Source organism: Castor canadensis, chromosome 13 (assembly GCF_047511655.1).
Source record: "Castor canadensis chromosome 13, mCasCan1.hap1v2, whole genome shotgun sequence".
Classification (NCBI taxonomy): Eukaryota; Metazoa; Chordata; class Mammalia; order Rodentia; family Castoridae; genus Castor; species Castor canadensis.
The window spans coordinates 23,026,573-23,048,075 of record NC_133398.1 but is presented as its reverse complement, the minus strand read 5'-3'; the positions used below and the strand labels follow the sequence as shown (position 1 = coordinate 23,048,075).

Here is a 21,503-nt window from a genome sequence, read left to right as displayed (position 1 = left end):
ATATATATATATATATACTGGGGTTTGAACTCAAGGTCTTACACCTACTAGGCAGACCGTTCCACCAGCCTGGTTTCTGTATTCTTTTGACATGATTTCAATACTTCCTCACTTTCTGGGATAAGCCATTCCAGGTTCATCTTGTATCCTCCCTCAGACTTCAAAAAGCCATTTCTCCAAGGAGCTCTAGTTCCTTTTAGAAAAATATTTGTATGCCACATTCTGGTATTTTGGGGTCTCGTTGCTATTGAGAGGTCACTACTAGGCTCGTTTAGTAGACAGAATTAGGAAATATATGTGTACATTATACTTATATGTATGTATATAGTATGTACATATATAATAAATCTAATTTTGTCTCATAATGTATCAGAATTCACGATTTTACACCAATACCTCTGATTCCAGCCTAATACCACAAGATTCTTCCCATATTTGTAACTCCCTTGTCTGACAATAAGAACCTCTGGCTTCCATCCCCTTCCTTTGGTCAAATATGTAACCATCTATTTGTAACCATCTCCCATCACCATCACTCCCTCTTGTGCAGATGTTCCTTCCTTCCACTCCAGCTCTGACATCTTGCACTTGGCCACCACCCTTGCTTCTCAAGGCCGATGTTTCCTTTGGGTCATGCTGGCCTCGCTGCCACACAAAAGCTCCACTCAGGCTCTGACCTCCACACCAGGCTAATCCATGTGTGAGTCTTCAAACTGCTTGGGGATCCAACTGCCTGTACCAGGTTATTGAGGGTCATGGTGGGGGTGTCCTCACCATGCTTGGGATCACTTACCTCCCGGGCTGGACACCCTGTTTACTCTGCTCTGAGCTCTTATACCTAGAGCCAGAGTGTATCAGGCATGATGCCCTCCTCACTGTGCTTGGAGTCATCCAGTCACTCTTCCTGCTCCAAAGCCCTCTTCACCCTGGTTGGACTCTGACACACTTCATCAGGCCAGGAGCTCCCTCCTCCACCTACATCGATGGCTTCTTCACCCTTCTTGGCCTTTGATATGCCATGTTGAGAACCCCTACTGAACTTAGAAGTCATATTGATTTTGCTTGAGCTCCAACTCCCATCACCAGGCAACAACGTACAACTCAGCCCCTTCTGTGCCCACTCTGACTCCTCATTCCAGACACCCAGCCTCCCTGCATGATCTCCTCACCCTGCTCTATGCTACAGAAGCTTTTCAACCTCATCCCCAAAAGGCAGGCACCATGTTCCCTCCCATCTGTCTATAGGATTGAACACAAAAAAAGAGACTTTTATGTTTTAACTGTATTTGTGAGTAAATTTATTGATGAGGCTCAGAATTCAAACAATAAAAAAGGTTACACAGTAGAAAGTTTTCCTCTTATCCCTGTCCTGGTGCTCTCCAGTTCTCTTCCTTGAAGACAAGCCACGTTAGTAGTTCATGACATCTTTCCAGAGCTTTTTTCTAAGCACACCTTTTGGCCAACTGTTTCATTGTACTACAGTTTTATTTAACCCTTCTATGATGACAGAATCGATCAACAAAATTGACAGTTTTCTGATACTGAATCATCCTGGTCCAGAGCATGGTAGCCTTATTTCTTTTTCCAAATTTTATTCTATTTTTCTATTATTTATTAGCATATGTTAATGGTACCAAAGGGTGTCATTTCCATACATTCATATAATGTTCTTGATCAAATTCACCCCTTCTATTAGTCTTATCCCCTCCTCACCTTTTTTTACTACATTGTGCATTTCTATATGTTTAAATCTTTTGCAATACTCAAAATTTTTTCAAGCTTTAGATTCTGCATATTTTTATAGTATCAGGTATTATCATATTCTTTGCAGCTGCTGTGAAGGGCAGATTCCTTCCTTGGTCTGTTATATTATTAGACTCATGTGCACACCACCATTGTGGCTGGTCCACAGACCACTGTACATCAGCTGTGGTTCTGGTGTCATCATAAGCAACAGGGGTGGAGATCTTATGACTTCAAATGCACTGATTTCTGCAGGGAGTGAGCTAACCCTTATTCTCACTCTACAGAGGAAAAATCTGAAATCCACAGTAGAACTTGGGACCCCAAACCATTGTTTTTTACGCTACCCCAGGAGGAGCTGTAGTGGGTAGCAGGGTGAGTGGTGGTGTTCATCAGTTAATTTTCATGCTCTGTCACTAATTACAAACCACTTACATGTGTTTTTTGGGTAGATTAAACTCATTACAGTGACTAATTCTTAGATAATTAAGGCAGTATACATTTAGAGCAAGCAGGAGAAAAGGAGATGAACATCCAATGAGGATTCCAGGTGTCATTTTTCTCATGCTTTCACTATTGCCTTCCCCAGATTTTCTCCTTTCAGCATTCCCATAAATGCTGCTGGCATGTTTTCAAATCCTTCAGTGACATGTTCGTGATACTGGATTTTACCCTGTACCAAAACAACAACAAATATAGGAAGTTGATTTTATATTTGGAAAAACATATTCTTTCCTCCTCCTAGAAGCAGGTTTACCAGGGACATCACAGGAACCTTGAAAGTATGAGATGGAAGCCTATTTTCTGTACTTAAAGTCATTTGGATGCTGGATAAGGTATTGCACACCTACAGTCCTAGCTATTTGGGAGCACTGTCAGGAAGATCTCAGTCAGAGGCTGACTCAAAGCAAAAACTCTATACCCTATCTGAACAATAACTCAAAAGTCAGTATGTGGGCAGGATTCTCATCACGGTGTATACAGAAGATTACAAAACTCAAAGAAGAATGCAATAGTAGGTATCAGATCACAGGGTAACAGCAGGGGAAATGTCACAGGCTATAATTAAGCAATTTCTAACTAAATTATGTCACTTCTTGGTTTTTGCCTACGAAAAAACCAAGAAAATTGTGTAGGCAAGTTTAATAACACAATGATCTCAGAAGAAGTAGAAGTGGATGAAGAAAGGAGCTGCCCTGCCAGATGCACCTGCCTTCCTCACTTCTGGTACCAGAAGATGCAGAATCATTGACTGTCTTTGGCCTTGAAGAGGCAGGGCCTAGTCAGGAAATGGAAACACCTTGGCAGTCTAGTAATTTGTCTCCCTTTCAAGCTAATGTTCTTTGAAGACTTGTTTAACATTTATTTAGAAGTGTAGAAGGGAAGGGTTCATGTCAGTGAGAAAGGTTTTTTATTGTCCTTTCTATGACAAGATCTACTGAGTGCGACTAATTTTCATTTTCCAGTGTTTTTTAAAGAGTCTTATGTAGAGACCTGAGTTACCTGATACCGTTCCTTCATAATGTATCCCGGTAATGGCTGAGGACCTCTACAGATTTATGGACAAAATCACTGGCTTGAATCCACTCCTAAAGGAGGGAAGCTGAGATTGAACCCTTGACTACAAAGCACAGTTCATTCCTGCTCTGGAAAAGGGCAGAGAGCCTGCATAGAGATGGAAAGCTAGAATACAGCTTCATGGTTAAAGGTACAGAATGAATACTCTTAAGAACTAAATGTGTCTCTCCCACTACCCAAATTCACAGCAAAGATTAAAAATAGAGAATCAATGCTGTTGTGGACTGAATGACCTGTTCTCCAGTATTACCCACATCCCTGTGTTGAAGTCTAAGCCCCTGTACCTCAGCATGTGACTGTACCTGGAGACTGGGCCTTAAGAGTTAAGTAAGATACAATGAGGTCAGAAGGGAAGGTCCTTATCCAACAGACTGGTGTTCTAATAAGAGATTAGGACATAGACCCACACACAATGACTATGAGAAGATGCAGGAAAAAGCCTCAGAAGGAACAATCCTGCTGACACCCTGATCTTGGACTTCCAGCCTACAGATCTATGAGAAAATCAGTTTTGGTTGTTTAAGCCATCCTGTCTAAAGTATTTTGTTACGGTAGCCCAAAAAGTTAATAAAAATGCTAATGTAATTGTTAATAATAGGGGAATTAAGGTATAGGATGCTGGTATATGGGAGTTCTCTGTACCATCTTCTCAATTTTCCTATAAATCTAAAAGTGTTCTTAAATAAAAAGGATATTTTTTAAAAATGGGTAGAGGTGTAGCTCAGTGGTAGAGTGCTTGCTTAGCATTTCCCAGGCCTTTGGGTTCAAATCCCCAACATTGAGCGGGAGGGATATAAGAAAAAACCAAAAATGATTAGGAGAAAAAAGGCCAACTTAGCATCACTTTGCAAATAGGAAGCTTCAGGGACATTGACACAGTAATATCTTGTTTCAGCTGTGATTGTGGAGGGGCTGGATTTAATTTCACCAGTAAGGACAAAGAGGCTACACCCTGGGAACTTAAAAACCAGTTCTGCTCTTTCCAGCTGTCTAGAGAGAGCCCAGCAGACTCCAAGTGTTACACTGGGAAGATGACCACGCTCCAGCAGCTACCAGAGGAGCAGTCTATGGCTTGGAATTGGGAGATGACCACAGGCCAGGAATTAGGAAGCACTGTATCACTCTTAAAACTAAAAGAATGCACTGCCATTCTTCAGATTCTTTAACTAAAACTCCACATGGTAAGATGGAAAAATGGTCACGGTACAGGACAAGGGACTAGCTTCTTCCTCTGGATCCAAAAGGTATGGCTATAAGGCTTTTTCCAGTGTAGCACCTGGAAGAACCTTGATCCATTTGTATGCCCTACTAATATTTATTCATTCAACAATGTTTATATAGTACCCACAATTTGGGGGATGAAGAGGGAATTGAACACAGGACCTCACCCATGCTAAGCATGTGCTCTACCACAAGCTACATTCCCAGCTCCTTTGGTGCCTACATTGACTCAGACACTATTTTGGGTCCCGGGAGTACACCAGAAAATCAAACACATGAACACTGCTGTCCTCATGGAGGTTATACTTTCATGGAAGGGAAATGGGCAATACATAAAAATGAGTAAGTGAATTATATATTAAAATACTTTAATTGCTGTGGAAAAAAGATAAGGAAGATCAGTCATAAAGGGAGATTGCAGCTTAAAATAAGGTCATTCATTCTAATGTTCTATGGCATAATAATTAATATGACTACAATTAATTGTATATTTCAAAACAGTATTCAAAAACAATATGAATGTTCCAACCAAAGAAATGATAAATATTTGAGGTGCTGGACATCCCAATCACCCTGATGGAACAATTACACATTGTATATGTGTACTGCTATATTAGATTCTACCTCATAAAGGTATGATTATTATATGTCAATTAAAATTTTGAGAGTTGTCTCATTCGGGGCTGGAGATGTAGGACAGTGGTACAGCACTTGCCTAGCATGTGCAAGGCCCAGGGTTCAAAGCCTAAAGTAAAAACATTATCTCATCCACAAGGCATTTTATTTTTTAGCAAAGACTTGAAGAAGGTGTGAGAATTAAGGAAGCAGTTTCAGAAGGTGGGCCAGGGCAATGGCAGAGTCAGCCAGGGGTGAATGAGCACTAAGAAATGGAATCAGAGAGGAAGCAGGAGGCAGATCATGTTCAACCTTGTAGGTTACTATGAGCATTTAGACTTCTTCCCAGTGTAAGAGGGGCCTTGCAGAGTTTGGAATATAAGAATGACAATTTGGTGTATGCTTTAAAAGATCACACTGCTTCTGTGTTGGGAAATGTATGTAGAAAAAGTAAAAGTGTCAGACCAAATGGAAGTTACTACAAACATCCAGGCTACACAGGGTGGTAGCCTGGACTGGGGTGGTAGCATAGGAGGTTGAAGAATGGGTACATATTTTGAAGATTCTGTATGTATTTTGACATGGAGACACCAGAGTCTACTGACATATGTAGCACTGATGTAAGAGAAAGAAAGAAATTAAGGATTTCAGGCTTTTGTACTGAGCAGTTAGCAGTGAAAAACTGTCATAGCTGAGATAGTGAAGACTACATATGCACCAGGTTTGGCGGGAAAGATTGAAACATAATTTGTTTCTGACATGCCAAGTTGAGGACATGTGTTAGGCATCCAGGTGCAGCTGTTGACCAGCTGAATGCACCAGTCAGGTGTTCAAGGGAGAGGTCCAGGCTGGAGAAAGAAATGCAGGAGCTGTCTGTGTACTGAAGACTGTGAGTGTGTGAGCCTAGAAAAGTTAAGCAAAGCATAGATAAAAGTGTGGATAGAGAAGAAAAGAGCCCAGTGATCAGGCCCAGGGCATTCCATCACTAATTAGGAAAGAAGCTGGAAGGGGACCTGAGGAGGATTAACCGGAGAGGAAGACCAAGAGCTAAAGGAATGCCAAGGGGAGAAAGTACACCAAGAATGTGATCACTGTCAAGCACTTCCCCTCAGCCAAGAGATGTGAAGACTCAACTACTGGATACCCCACTGTGAGAGGTATTACTGACCTTGATAAAAGCGATTTTGGTGCAATATCAGCAGTACAAAACCTGATACGTGGGTTCAAGAAACAATGGGAAGAGAGGAACTGCATGCACAGACATGGACCTTCCAAGTATTTGGGGTTTTTTTTGTATATACATATATATATATATATATTTGTGTATATATATGTATATATACAAATATATTTATATACATATAATGTATGAGGAAAGAGTGAAATGCATTTGAATTTGAGTGGAAATGAAAATTAAAGGAGCCGGGTAAGGGGTGCATGTCTGTAATCCCAGCACTCCCCAGAGGCTGAGGCAGGAGGATGGTGAGTTTGAGGCCACCTGGGCTATACCTCCTATACCCACATTCCACCCCCCCCAAAAAAAAAAGAAATTTAGAGTGTTTTTTGTTTTCCTTTTTAAGATGAGAAGAATAAGAATGTTTGTATCTACAAAGCAATGACCCAGTAAATGGATAAAATGATGAGACTGCAAAAGAGAGAGAAGAGTTAGTGGATGATGGTCCTGAGTGTTGAAAGTCAATGAGATCTGGAGTACAATGGAAGATGTGGCTCTGGAGCCCCTTACCGCTAACACCCAAGTCATCAAATCTTTCAGAGCCTTCTGGCGATCCTCTCCTTGCCTGCGGGTGTAATTGAATCCATCTGTGCGAGTTTGTAGAGTGATAACAGCCTCTGAGGATGGGCCTGAAAGACCAGGGTGCATTTGAATGACAGGATCTACTGACGTGTCCATGGTGAGAGCAAGTCACTGTCACTGTTCTCCCAATTGCTTACCCCTTTCCTTTCCCCCACTCTTTTCTGATCCATGGGGCCAGCTATCACCATCCACTTTGCGGTAGGAATAATGGCCCTGAAGACAGACCTCCACATCCAGAACCTATGAATATGTTATATTATGAGGCAAAAATATTTTGCACTTGTGATTTCATAGGAATCTTGAGATGGGAGATGGCAATGTTAGATACAGGTGGCCTCAATACAATCACAAGCTTTCTTGTAAGGGAAAAGAAAGATTCAAGAAGGTCAGGAAAAAAATAAGCAATGATGGAATCAGGGATGGCAGAAATGAGGAGGAGGAGGAAAAGAAGCAAAATCCTATGTTGCTGGCTTGGAAGATGGAGGAAGAGAGGCCACATGCCAAGGAATGTGTCAGACTTTGGATTCTGAAAAGGCAAAGAACATATTCTCCTCTAGAGCTTCAAGAAGAACACGGTCCAGTCTAAATGCTGCCCATTTTAGACCACTGACCCCCAGAACTATAAGAGTAAATTTGTGCTGTTTTCAGCACTAAGCTGGTCATTTGTTACAGCAGCAGTAGGAAACTAATGCACATCAGGAGGCCTTGCACAGACCAGGCCGTCAAGGAACAGTCATCTCTCACATGCTGGAAGCAAAGTCCACCAAAAACCTCCTCCATGGAGCAGACAGAGACCCCAGCAACAACATATGAAAAATATTCTGCACTGCTCAAATGAGGGTTTTTTTTTTTTGACTGCCCTGATATTTTCAGTATATAGGATGCTCCTCTTTATGACTTATTCTGGGCTATAAACCCATTTTATTATGTTCTAAGTGATGTAAAGCCAGTGTTCACTCCCAAGTCTAAGTGCCACTAAGACACAATAGATCAAAAGACTCAACAATTGCCACATGTGCCCCTGCCCTCACCATTTCAGGTGCCAAGAGCAAACCTGATTGTAATTCTCAAATGTAGCGTGTATGAGAATCAGGTGGAGACTTGTGAAAAGAATTGCTGAATCCTTCCCCTGATTTCTCACTGTGAATGAGAAATAATCCACAATGAGAAATCAGGGGAGTTGTTCTCAATAATCTGTATTTCTAACCAATCCAGGAGATGCTAATGGCACTCGCTGGTTCTAGGCCCAGCCTTGGAAAGCCACCAGCCTAGAAAGACCACAAAGAGAACTAACTATAGCCTTAAAGGTCTGAATTCAAATATGATATATTTGATACATTGTAAGAACTTCTGCAAATACTCAATATACCCCCACCCAGCACAATAATAACAACAACAACAAAAAAAGAGGGACTGCTCTGTGAGAGAAACAAAAGGTTGTATTAGCTACCTAGCTTATCTACCCAAGCATGCTAAGTGACCAGAAACTGTGAGAATGATAACTGAACATAGTCTTACAAGTTCTAAGAAGACCAGAGACCATGTCTAGGAAATATCCAGGCCTTTCCAGCCAAGACAAATGGTAGAATCCGTCCTCGGGCTCCTGGATAACTGGAATCGCCCCAGCCTACATCCTCACTGACTACTTTAATGAAAGCTGCATTAGCAGTCTGGAAGATTTGTCTTGAACCAACAGCAACTGATGTCTGAAAAGGAACACAGCCAAATGCTAGCCTGGTCACAGGGAAAGCATCCTTCTCCAGAAGGCCCATGTCCTTTCTATTCCTCTTTGAGTTAAGAATTGGAAACCTCATTTTCTTGGAGGACAGTGACATACTGTTGCTGGGCTGTCCATCCTGGTGAGAATGTTGGGTTGTTTTTTGAGACCAAATAAGCAAAGGTGGCAGTAAAGTTGGCAGGGATAACTACTTGCCTCCTAGTGGGGACATGTTAGGACTGCTGGGGATCAGAAGCAAGGCAGAATCCCATGTGATTAAAATGGAATGGACAAGTACAGCTGCCATCTCCAAGTCCTAATGTGCAGCTGAGCTTCCAAACACTAGATCAAGTTACTACATCCAAAATATGTGGCTGTCCCTAATTGGACTGTGGTTCAGGAAATATAACCTGAAGGTCCACTCAGTTGATGGGAAGATGATTTCCCATGATTCTAGCTTATCATAAATTGGAAAAACATAGAGGGAAATAAAAGCTCTTATAAGAAAGATTATCAAGTGAATCTGGGTTTCCTTTCTGGAAAAGATAGTGCCTTTGCTTCTTCATGCCCCCAAAAGGAATCTGCAAATTGTCCTTAGTCCCTTCTGCTCCGAGCACTTGAGTTGTTAATTAGTGAGCTATAAGATTTCATTCCCTTTAGTTAAGCTTGTCATAGAATAAGTAACCATCTGATTTATGACTTCCTGAATCTTGAAGATTCCATTTTGTTCTTTTTCTCCTTTTTGGGAACCCAGGTAAATCTGCAGCCTCAATAAGAGCACAGAATTGGGGTAACATAAAAGGAGTCTACATGAGGAGCTCAGCAGTCTGGTCTTTGTTTTGAGTTGTTGCTAATAGGATTTAAGGAGTCTGGTTGTCTCAGCCATTCATCTTCCCACCCATAAAATGAGACCTGTACAATATCTGTCATAGGGCTTGAAGTGATGAATATGGCCCTCTGTTGACACTGCTTCTGGATCTCTGGGAGTGTAAAGGGGGGAGAAGAAAGTGACTTTGGCATAAGAGTGTGAGGAAGTGGGGATGTAGAGTACACCAGGGCACTGAAGAAACAGAACAAGGAATGAAGGAGGAATTGCATGCTCCTTTCTCTTTCAGTGGAAATGGCCAGCCTGGTCAGGCAAGGTGTCTTGCTGTTCCAGGAGGTGAAGTACAACGCCCAAGACTGTGAAGGACAATGCAGCCTGCCGCTCCCTTCAACCATAGCAAGTGACCCTCCAACCTTCCCACATCTCCAGAAATAGGTCTAATATCTGAAGAACCAAGGTGCTCTGTTTCCAAATCAAATCATGGCTATCTTATCTCAATTTTGTAGAAAATAATAGGTAAAAGCCTAAAACTTCAAAAAATTATGTGTCTCTTCCATACTTATGGACTTTACTATTTTTCAATATTGAAATCTTATGCAAGCTAATTTGGTGCAAAATATATAAGATTATTTTTATTTCAATAAATATTATTTCATAAGGAAGTCTTTGTAATATTTTGATAGCCCCTGTTCTATTTCCTACCTCTGGTCCTTCCCCTTGTCCAGTCTTCCTTTACCTGTGATCGTCTGCACGAATTCCTTACCTGGGGGAAGGTTGTCAGTACGGTCATAGGTAGAAATGGACCCACATATCGCAATTTTTCCAAATTTTTTCATTTGGTGTATAACAGTGTTTGTAAACTCTCCACCAACCTAAATAGACAGGGGAAACAAACAAACAAACACCTTAAATGATCTAGTACCAGATTTAGGAGAATCAATAAGTCACAATCGTTATTTCACAATACTGTTTTAGCAGTAATAAAACTGAACTAGCACAACGGTACATAAAATTGGAGTTAGGAGAAGACATCAGAAATGAACACAAATCTTTAACCCGAGGAGTATACCTTATATTACTTTAGGGTATTAAATATTGGGGTTCTCTACTCAGTGCAGTAGTCTTATTGCCCTATAATCTAAGAAATATAAGAAATATGTTCAGGGGATATACCCAAAAGACTGTGACACAGGTTACTCCAGAGGCACCTGCACATCCATGTTTATTGCGGCACTATTCACAATAGCCAAGTTATGGAAACAGCCAAGATGCCCCACCACTGATGAATGGATTAAGAAAATGTGGTATCTATACACGATGGAATTCTATGCAGCCATGAAGAAGAACGAAATGTTATCATTGGCTGGTAAATGGATGGAATTGGAGAACATCGTTCTGAGTGAGGTTAGCCTGGCCCAAAAGACCAAAAATTGTATGTTCTCCCTCATATGTGGACATTAGATCAAGGGCAAACACAACAAGGGGATTGGACTATGAGCACATGATAAAAGCGAGAGCACACAAGGAAAGGGTGAGGATAGGTAAGACACCTAAAAAACTAGCTAGCATTTGTTGCCCTTAACGCAGAGAAACTAAAGCAGATACCTTAAAGCAACTGAGGCCAATAGGAAAAGGGGACCAGGAACTAGAGAAAAGGTTAGATCAAAAAGAATTAACCTAGAAGGTAACACCCACGCACAGGAAATCAATGTGAGTCAATGCCCTGTATAGCTATCCTTATCTCAACCAGCAAAAACCCTTGTTCCTTCCTATTATTGCTTATACTCTCTCTACAACAAAATTAGAAATAAAGGCAAAATAGCTTCTGCTGGGTATTGGGGAGGGAGAGGGAGGGGGCGGAGTGGGTGGTAAGGGAGGGAGTGGGAGCAGGGGGAGAAATGAACCAAGCCTTGTATGCACATATGAATAATAAAAGAAAAATGAAAAAAAAAAGAAATATGTTCAAAAGGCATATGAAGAACAAAATTAGAAGACCCATACTTTCCAATTAAGGAACTGAAATATAGATCAGTAGAACTGAATTGGGAGTCCAAAAATGGATCAAGTTGATTTTCTACATGAATACCAAAACAATTCAATAGGGGAGAAAACAGTTTTTTCACCACATGGTGCACAACTGAATACTCAGGTAGAAAAGAATGGAATTGGACTTCTTTCTCATACCCTACACACAAATTTATTTAAAATGCAATAAAGGGCTGTGGCATGGCTCAAGAAGCAGAACACCAACCTAGCAAGTGAAAGGCCTGAGTTCAAATCCCAGTATCACCCCCCCAAAAAAAATTTAAATACACAGATGTGAATACAAGGACTAAAATTATGAAACTCTTAGAATACAACACAGAAATAGAATAAATTTTAGTGACCCTGACTAAGGCAAAGGTCTTGCTGGATGTGACACCAAAAGCCCAAGCAAAAAAAGAAAAACAACAAATTAGACTTTATCAAAATTTAAACACCATGCTTCAAAGGATACCATCAAGGGAGAAGACAACTCACAGGAGAAAATGTTTGCAAATCACATACAGTTGTTCTTCAGTTTTAGTCAATTACAGGTTTGTGACTTGGTCTTGCTAAAATTTACTTGTACCTTCAAAATCCACACTCAGAGCGTTCCCAGGTCATTTTCAGATGTGCACTGAGCAAGGAAAAAGGCACAGATGCTCCCAGCAGAACAAGAAAAGTGAAGCTCTTGTTCCAACTCTCATAGAGAGATGACAAAGGATGGACAGCAGGGGGCAGGGCAGTGTATTTCCAGAGCTCTGGCTCTGGGCAGAGTTGGATGACAAATGGATACCAACTTTGTGAGGGTCAGAAGTGGAGGGACCCCAGGCAGTTGATTTACCACTCTGGGCCTCAGTCTCTCTTTGGTAAAATAAAGAAAATAGAAACTACTAGAGTAGTTGTTTTTAGCATTTAAGATTTTACTTTATTTGAGAAAAGCACACATATGTACATATTTCTCTAGGAGCATTATTATGGTTCAGTGTTCCACAATAATGAAAATCAACTGTATCTGATAAGGGACTTGTAGCCAGGTACACAGGGAATTCAGAAACCACCCATTTAAAAACAGGCAAAGAATTTGAGTCCACGTTTCTCCAAAACGTGACACAATTTAACGAACACAAAGGGATCATCAGTATCATTAGCCACCATTTGGCTTGGAAATGCAAACCAAAACCACAATGAGTTATCACTTTAAACTGGCTAAGATGGCTGTAATAAGAAAATGGGTCATTACAAGTGTTGGTGAGGATGTGGAAAAGTTAAATCCTCAAAGACTGTGGTTGGAAGTAAGTGTGGCCACTTTGCAAAACACTTTGGCGGTCTCTCAAAATGTCAAACATGAAGTTGCTGTGTGACCTGTCCACTGCACTGATAGGTGAATTCCCAAGAGAAATGACAACATGTGCTCACAAAAACTTGTACATGACATTCACAGCAGCAGTTATAGAATGGCCACATAGGGAAAAAAACCTCAGATGCCCATCAGCTGACTAGAGGATAAAGAAAATGTGACACATTTGTATCGTGGCATAGTATTCAGCCAAAAAAGCAATGAGAACTGACACATGCTGCAACATGGGTGGACCTTGAAAACATTTTACTCAGTGGAAGAAGACAGTCACAAAAACACCACTTTTCAGGGCAAAAATGAAGGGTGACTGGTGATGAGAGTTTCCTCTTGGGATGATGGATAGATTCTAAAAGTGATGGTGGTGATGGTTCTATGACTTGGTGAATGTACTAAAAATAGTGAGTTCTACACATTAATTTTAATTTTTTTTTAATTTGTTGCAGTGCTGGAGATTGAACCCAGTGCCTCACATGTGTACTCCCTAGGCAAGCACTGCACTGAACTATACCCCAGCCCAGAATTCTACAGCTTCAATGAATGAAATACATGCCGTGTGAATTACATCCTAATGAAGTTTTAGCTTAAAGGCACATGTACTTTTGTCATGCATTTTAGGTGGGAACTTTGGAAATAGGTTCCTTTGTGTTGGCAGAGTGGCTTAAGTGGTAGAACCCCTGCCTAGCCAGTGCAATGCCCTGAGTTCAAAACCCCAATACCACCAAAAAAAGAAAGTAAAAATATATTCCTTTATATAACACTCTATTGTTAATAAATCAGATGAATGAAGTTTGTACTTACATTGTCAAAATAACAATCATACCCATCAGGAGAGGCTTCTTTCAAAGCTTTTTCCAAAGACTCTACTGTCTTATAGTTAAAGGCAACATCAAATCCAATCTTTTTAAGGTAGGCCACCTTTTCATCAGACCCTGCTGATCCAACAACTTTGCAGCCCTAAAAGGAAAGAAAAATGGGAACGGTTAATGAGCCAGAAGCATGGCCCAAGTCTTGTTTCCTAGTTTATACTGTCACATTCCCCAATATCAAACCTTGTGTCAATGTTTCCTTTTCGTGACAAAATATGCAAGAAAAAACAACTAAAGCAGGACAGATTTATTTTAGCTCATGGTCGCAGAGGTTTCAGGCCATGGCCACTTGGCTCTGTGTTTCTGGGCCTATGGTAAAGCTGAACACCATGGAGAAAGGGCATGGCAGAAGAAAGCTTCTCCCCTCATGGCAGCCAGGAACAGGACAGGTGTCTGGGAAAAGATGAACCCTTCCAAAGCACACACCCCCTCCAGTGACCTACACTCTCCAGGCTGTTCCCACCTCCTAGTTAGTACCCAATAATGTTATCAAATTATTAATCCATTTGCCCAACAACAGAGTCCACTGTTCCTGCTGTCACATTAACCAGTACATCTTCAGACGTCTCATCCAATAAACCTTAATAAGAGTCTGGAATTTAAACCTAAGATGTTGAAACTAAATCTAAGAAATGGCAGTAGAATAAAAGGGTAAAATATACTACTTTGGAAGTTGATATACACATGTAACTTATTGTTTTTAATAGAAAATATGTATATATAGATACTAGCAAAATATAAATAAGAGAATTTTAAAGAAAAGGTAAACACTAGCAGAATCTAAACAAAACTTAGATGTTAAGTAATTAGAGAAAAATAAAATAATAAGGAGAAAAATATTAACTAAACAAAATAAAATAGCATACATATGGCTAAACATTTCAGCTTGGATTTTGTTTTGTTTTTAATTTTGGTGTTGGGGATCAAACCCAGGGCCTATCACATGATAGAGAAGTGCTCTGCCACTGAGCTACACTCCCATCCCCAGCATTCCAGTTTTGACAATTAATTATAAATGGCTTAAATTTACCTCTTAAAACATGAAGACTTTCAGATGGGGTAAAAAGTAAAATGCAGTTATCTGTTACTGATATGAAATACACATAAAATGAACAGAAGGGTTGACTATAAAATAAGTTTTGCTTTTTTCTTTGTGGTACTTGGGATTGTGAAAGGAATAATTTTAATGGCAAATCCTGTCAGATTTTTGGACTAAAAATCCTTTGTAATTTTTTGCCTGTTTATTTGTTTTGAGTGTTGGGGCCCAAACCCAGGACTTCACATACAATAGGGAAAGTGACCTACAACTGAGTTATACCTTCAGGTATAGCCCCCAGCATTCTTCCTCATATTTTTAAGAAAATATTTGCAATTGGAAGATTTGTAAATCCATCATAAACAAAATCTAGCTAGAAACTCTGGTTCAGAAAAAAAAAGCCAAAACTTTAAACCAAATTCACTTATAAAGATGCAAAAACTCTCTGTAGGGCTGGCAGAGTAGCTCAAGCAGTTAGGAGCACTGGCCTAGCAAGCATGAGACCCTGAGTTCAAACCTCCATGCCTCCAAAAAAAAACTGTAACTTAAAAAGAACTCTCTATAAAATGTTATTGAATCAGGACTAAGGGTGTAGTCCATGTGCCTAAAATGTGCTAGAGCCTGGGTTCAGTCCCCAGCACCAAACTAAGAAGAAAAACAAAAACACACAAAAAAATCAAACCAATTCCAAAGATATAAATATACAATACACCACATATAAATAAAACTTATTCTAGGATTGCTATAACTGTTCCATGTTGAAACAGAAATAAAACTTACTGATTGCAAAGTTAGTAAGGTGAAATAGCATCTATAAAATTCAACCTCTACTCCTATTTATTTATTTACTTACTTACTTAGATAAATAATTTCTACAACCTCTATGGCAGCCTCATATTTATATTCCAAGCCTGCAATAGTACTGGAGAATAGCCTGAGCCTTTGGCTGTTGGGTGGATTCCTGTACTCACTGATAGTCCACTACCTTGTCCTCTAGGACTCAGGACCTAGCTCCTGTGTCCTGCATCACAGCCTTTTGGCGAAGCTAGGTCAGCCAAGTGAAATCCCCTTGGCATATTCCCACTCTGTAATAACAACCCTGACCCAGTCTGAGCTGCTTGCTGCTCTGAATACCACCATCAGATTGGATCTTTTCATCAGAGACCAGCTCAAATCAGAGCCAAAATTTCTGGGCCTTGGTTACCTCCCAAGAGGTAGTTTTACAAGCCATGGCCCCACTGCTCTGTGCTGGCTGCCCTATTTCTTTCTGGTTCAGCAGTCATTGCAATGGCGCCATGACACTTAGCTTGGCTGATCTCAAGTCTCTCTGTTGTTGGTGACAATCATGAAGATTGGAAGTGAAGCTATACCAAGAGACTTTCAGTAAAAAACAGAAAAGGGCTTCCAACCTCATTACTGCTGATGGAGCCCATTCCTCACTTGATAACTCAGTATTATCAAATAGCTATGTTCAGCTTATTCTGAAGAGATTGGGAACAGTGTTCTCCCATTTCTTCCACTTCTCAATCTCTAACTTCTAGAGCAGATCCAACATATTGAAAACTTCTTGAGGCCAGGGAAGGTCCACTGTGTTCACTGTTGCATTCCCAGTACACACTGTGAGTCCTGAATAAATTTCCTGGAGGAAGATAGCTTTGCTATCTGCCCAAAAACAGAGCCCACTGCTCCTGCTGCGGCACTGACCAGAACTGTTTCTCCTTCCTTCACATCAAAGATGTCAACTAGACCAATGTAGGCAGTTAGGCTAAGGGAAGAAACAAGGATTTTTAAGTAGTTCTTTCTTTCTCTCCCTAACTCTTTCTCTCTCCCTCCCTCCCACTCTCCCTCTGTCTCCCTCTCTTTCCCTCTCAGATGGAATCTCACTATGTCACTATGTAGCCCAGGCTTGTCTGGAACTTGCTACATACCTCATACTACTTGAACTCAATACTCCAAACCCTTTTGCCTCAGGCTCCTGAGTGCTAGGATTATAGGCATGTGTCACTACACTCAACAGTTTGATTCTTAAATGTCCCCCCGAAGGCCCATGTATTAAAGATTTATTTCCGAGGGTGGCACTTTTGGAGGTGATGGAGACTTTAAGAGGTTGTGCCTTGTGGGATGTATTTAGGTCATTGAGGGGTCACCTTGAAGGGGCTTGTGGGACTCCAGCCTTTTCTTCTTTTTCACTTTCATTTCCTGGTAATGAGGTAAGTAGATTGACTCTGCCATGTGCCACTGCCATTTACGATGTGCTCCTGCCATTCTGTGCTGCCTCACCACAGGTCCAAAAGCTCAAAGCCAATCAATTGGAACCTCTAAAATACCCCTTTTGGTTATCTCAGTTGGTTATCTCAATTATTTGCTATGGTGATGAAAGCTGCCTAGCAAATGGAGACAAGATGGAGGATTCAACAGAAAAGAAATCCTTGGGAGAAAGTGAAAGGTTTACTTTGGACCAAAGGGGACTGAAATACAATCAATTTTGCTTGGAGAGTAAAACATATGAACTCTGCCAACTGCACTGATGAGAATGATGCAATATTTGGGGGGAACTGCTCAATCTGTGGAGCTTGGACACCTGAATGACATCTTGGTTTCAAAGTCAACTGCTTTTACAGTCTATGGCCGCAATTCTAGCATTCTTTTTGTTTTGTTTTTGTTTTTCAGACAGGGTCTTGTTCTGTAGTTCAGGTTGACCTAGAAAAATCACAATGTAGTCCAGGCTGATCTTCAACTTGAGATCCTCCTGCCTCAGCTTCCTGAGTACTGGGATTATGCCACTATGGCTGTCTCTGTCCCAGAATTCTTGAAAGTTGACCCATACCATTGGTAAGTTCCCATAATGGCAGGAAGTCTCAAAGAATGGGTGACATGTGGCTACAGCCAGCTTAGAAGCAGGCATGACGTAACTCCTCCCCTGAATCATTGAGAACCATGGGCACAAAGTTGATTGAGTACAGTAAAAGTGCACATGAACAGATGAAGAAGAAATATGCACAAATGAATAAATAATCTTCAGTTTTAGGAGACAAAGTGTCCTAATACTTTACAAACTACTTTCCCCTGCTAAGTCATGAAGTTTCCTCATTATGTACCCTCACTTCTGTGGTCCTACACTTGCCTTATAGTCTAGAGAGGACAGGTGGGATGACAAGGAGGGAGGAAGACCTCTCACCAGGAGAGGGCACAGGACATACCAGAAAGGGCCGTAATTCTGGCCAGTGTCCAGAAATGGAACATGAGAAGGTATTAAGGATCCACTAATTTCACAATGATGCTCTTGCAGTACTATTCTGAATTCAAATGCTAATTGGACTATGAACTTGTGGTATCTAGAAGTTGTTTCAGAAAAGCTAATCACTTGGCGGGGTTATATATTTCCACCTTACTCTTTAGAATTCCTTAAAGGAAGAGGAAAGGAAGATGGATAAAGGAAAAAGAAAAGAAAAAGAAAAACTAAAACTGAAAACAACAGGAAAGAAAAAAATCACACAACTTAGAGAAAGGAAAGAAGTGAATTCGGGGATCCCTAAAGCTTTGCCAAGGCATGAAAGGAAACCTGAGGTCTAACATTTGGTTGGGAACTGGCGAGGAGACACCGGAAGACCTGGAGTCTTTTGAGTGATAAAGCCATGAGAGTGTGACTGTTGGAAGTTAGTTCCAAGCTGAGCAACTGTACAAAGTCAATTATTTAAACTCCAGATCTTCTTACACTGCAGGAAATTCTGATGTGTGTAGGGAACAGTGAGGAAGGAGCAAAAGCGCAAATAGACTAGGATAGACAGAATTTTCTTTCCTTTTCTATACTCTAAGGGGAAGGCAAAGATGAGCAGTGAGTGAAGCCAAGAGCCTCCCAGGCACAGGATTAGTTCCTTTTTAAAAATTGCTATTTTTTATCATTTTATTTTAAATAATTATTTTTTTGAAAAGGCTTTGCTCTATAGCTCAGGTTGGTCTCAAATTCGGGGGACCAAAGGATCCTCCCATCTCAGCATCTTGAGTAGCTGGTACTGGAGGTATGTACCGTTGCACTCAACTAGAGCTGGTTCCTTGATATCACCATCTGTCACCTGCTTGGAGGGACAATGTCACTTCTCACAGCTACTTTCTCTTCAGACCTCACAGTCCCTGGCCTGGTTTTCCCCCTTTTCTTTAGCCTCAAAGCTAATTCTAGCCCATCCATTAATTCAGAAATTAAAATTGTATACGACATATTTTTTCAAGAAATATATAGTGGAATGGCTAAATTAAGCCAGTTAACATACACATGACCTCACATAGGTATCATTTTTGTGGCAAGAACACTTCAAATCTACCTTCTTAGTAACTTTCAAATACAATATATTGTTGTTAACTATAGTCACCACATTTCATGACACATCTCTTGAATTTATCCTTCTAAGTAAACATTTGTATCGTTTGATTGACATTTCCCCAGTCCCCTAGCCCTCAGCCCCTGGAACCTGTCATTCCCTCTCTGCTTCCATGAGTTCAACTTTTACAGATTCCACCTATATTCTACAGTTTGGATGTGAGGTGTCTTCCCAAAAGGCTCATGTGTTGAAGGCTCGGCTCCCAATACAGGGTTTCAAGGTGGGGCTTTTGAGAAGTGATTGAATCATGAGGACTCTGATCTAATCAATGGATGAATCTCTTGGTGGGTTTATAATATCATGGCATTATTGGATAGGGCCACTTGGAGGAAGTAGGTCACTGGGGTGTATCATGGAGAAAACTACCTTCTCCCAAGTCCCTCACCATCTTTCCTTTTACAGGATGCCATGAGGCACACAGTTCTATTCCATCACACTCTCTCTGCCATGATGCTCTGCCTCGCCTCACGTCCAAAACAATGGAGTGAGCCAACCATGGACTGAACCCTGTGAAACTGTGAGCCTTTTATATTGTTTCAAGTATTTGTCAGAGTGACAAGAAACTAACACAACATAGAAGTGAGACTGCATATTTGACTTTCTGTGCCTGACTTACTTCACTTAACATATTCCAGGATCATACATGTTATAAATATCAGGAATCCCTTTGTTTTTAAGGTGATACACTATTCCATCAATGGACTCTAGGGTTGGTCTCCTTCCCTTCTTAGTCCTACCATCTTCTCTAATCAGCCTTAGGCCTATAATACCCCAAGTCCTTTCTTATTGACCAAATTCAGACAAACTAATTTGGGAAACCTCAGTGTCAGGCATTCAAACAAGTGAAATATACCCCTAAAACTCACCCTGGCATGCCTACTGTCCCCAGAGCCAAGGACAGTGGTATCTTTTTGGGCCACTCTGCAGACAGCTGTTCTAATCCCTTCCCATCAGAAATGGAGTGCGTTGTCCAGCCTGATGAAGTCAGTACAACAGTTCCTGTTGGGAAGGCTGAGTTTTTACTTTCCACGACTCTGAAAGATAAAGCACATTATGACATATGCCACCTCTTCCCTATCATCAGAGTTAAGGATGATGTGTGATTAAGGTTCATCCATGGGCACTGAGGTGGATTTTCTCTTAGCAGCTGGCATAGGGACTATCAGAGAAGAACTCTCTCAAATGGTCCAGCACCCATCCCTGTCCTCACCTGCTTCTGTTCTTTTTAAGGGAAAGCCTCCACCCTCTGACCCAAGTTACCCAGGAGAGGGTACAGATGCTCTGAATCTCAGAGGAGACTTTGAACTTGGGCTTTTGACCAATGTTGCAATTGTTAAGACTAGAGGGACTTGACTAGGGCATGGCTCAAGTGGTAAAGAGCCTGCCTAGCAAACATGAGCCCCTGAGTTCAAACCCCACTACTGAGAAAAAAATAAAATAGACTATGAGAAGTCTTGGAGATGGACTGAATGGACTGAATTTAGCATAATAAGGTGAACATGAGTCTTCTGGGATGGGAGTGGAATGTCATGCTTTACAGAGATATGCTTCAATGTCAAGGTGACAAGAGCTGGGATTGTGATAGTTGATCGGGATTATCAACTTGACTGGATTGAGAAGCTCCTGAGAGGTTAGGAGAGCACATCTGTGAGCGAGTATGTGAGGGCAGGTCCAGAGAGGATTGACTAAGGGAGAAAGATCCACACTGATTGTGAGTGGCACCATTCCATAGGCTGGGGGCCCAGATGGAATAAAAGCAGAAAAAGGAGAGAGTCAGAAGACAGGCATTTACTCTGCTTCCTGTCTGCAAGGAAGTGAGGAGTGTCTGCCATTTCAGCCATGATGTTCTGCCTCACCATGGGCCCAGAATCAACGGAGACTGAAACCTCTGAAACCATGAGCCACAATAAATACTTCCTCCTTTAAGTTGTTTCTCTTGGGTATTTGGTCACAGCAATCAAAGTGGGACTAATACAATATCCTTCACTCCCTTTCGATTAGCCACAAAGGGGACAGGAGTTCCCACGTTGCTTCCAGGATCACACAGTGAGTAAACCACACAGGCTGAAGGAATTATAGGGGTAATGGACAGAGACAGAGCCCAGCAGGAAGTAAAGAAGGGACAGATTTTCTAAGCACTGGTAGAAATGTAACTTATTACCTGGCCACTTGCTCACCCATCATCGTGTCACCTCCTTCAAATTTTTGGCGACAACTCTGGAAAAAAAATCCATTTTTACTACTTATGAGCATCTTGGACACACTGTCTTGAGTTTTAAGCTAAACTGAAAACTGTGGGTGTAGCAGCATGTGGAGAAATAGAACCC

At 41.1% G+C, this 21,503-nt stretch overlaps 1 protein-coding gene across 1 annotated transcript; it reads right to left on the bottom strand.

Moving 5' to 3' along the window:
* Positions 1 to 13,713: 13,713 nt before the first annotated feature.
* On the bottom strand, positions 13,714 to 21,389 carry LOC109692875 (prostaglandin reductase 1-like). Its single transcript, XM_074051262.1, has 3 exons — positions 21,338 to 21,389; positions 20,043 to 20,210; positions 13,714 to 13,852 (listed from the first exon to the last, which is right to left on the bottom strand). Exons 1-3 carry the CDS (start codon positions 21,358 to 21,360, stop codon positions 13,759 to 13,761), a joined length of 285 nt encoding a protein of 94 aa, XP_073907363.1. The 5' UTR covers positions 21,361 to 21,389; the 3' UTR covers positions 13,714 to 13,758.
* Between the last annotated feature and the right edge of the window lie 114 nt (positions 21,390 to 21,503).

Coding starts and splice junctions, on each gene's coding strand:
- LOC109692875 (XM_074051262.1), bottom strand. CDS start 21,360: ATGATGGGTGAGCAAGTGGCCAG. Junction 20,211..21,337: donor ATGGGTGAGCAAGTGGCCAG/GTAATAAGTTAC, acceptor TTTATCTTTCAG/AGTCGTGGAAAGTAAAAACT. Junction 13,853..20,042: donor GGGACAGTAGGCATGCCAGG/GTGAGTTTTAGG, acceptor CTTTCCTTTTAG/GGCTGCAAAGTTGTTGGATC.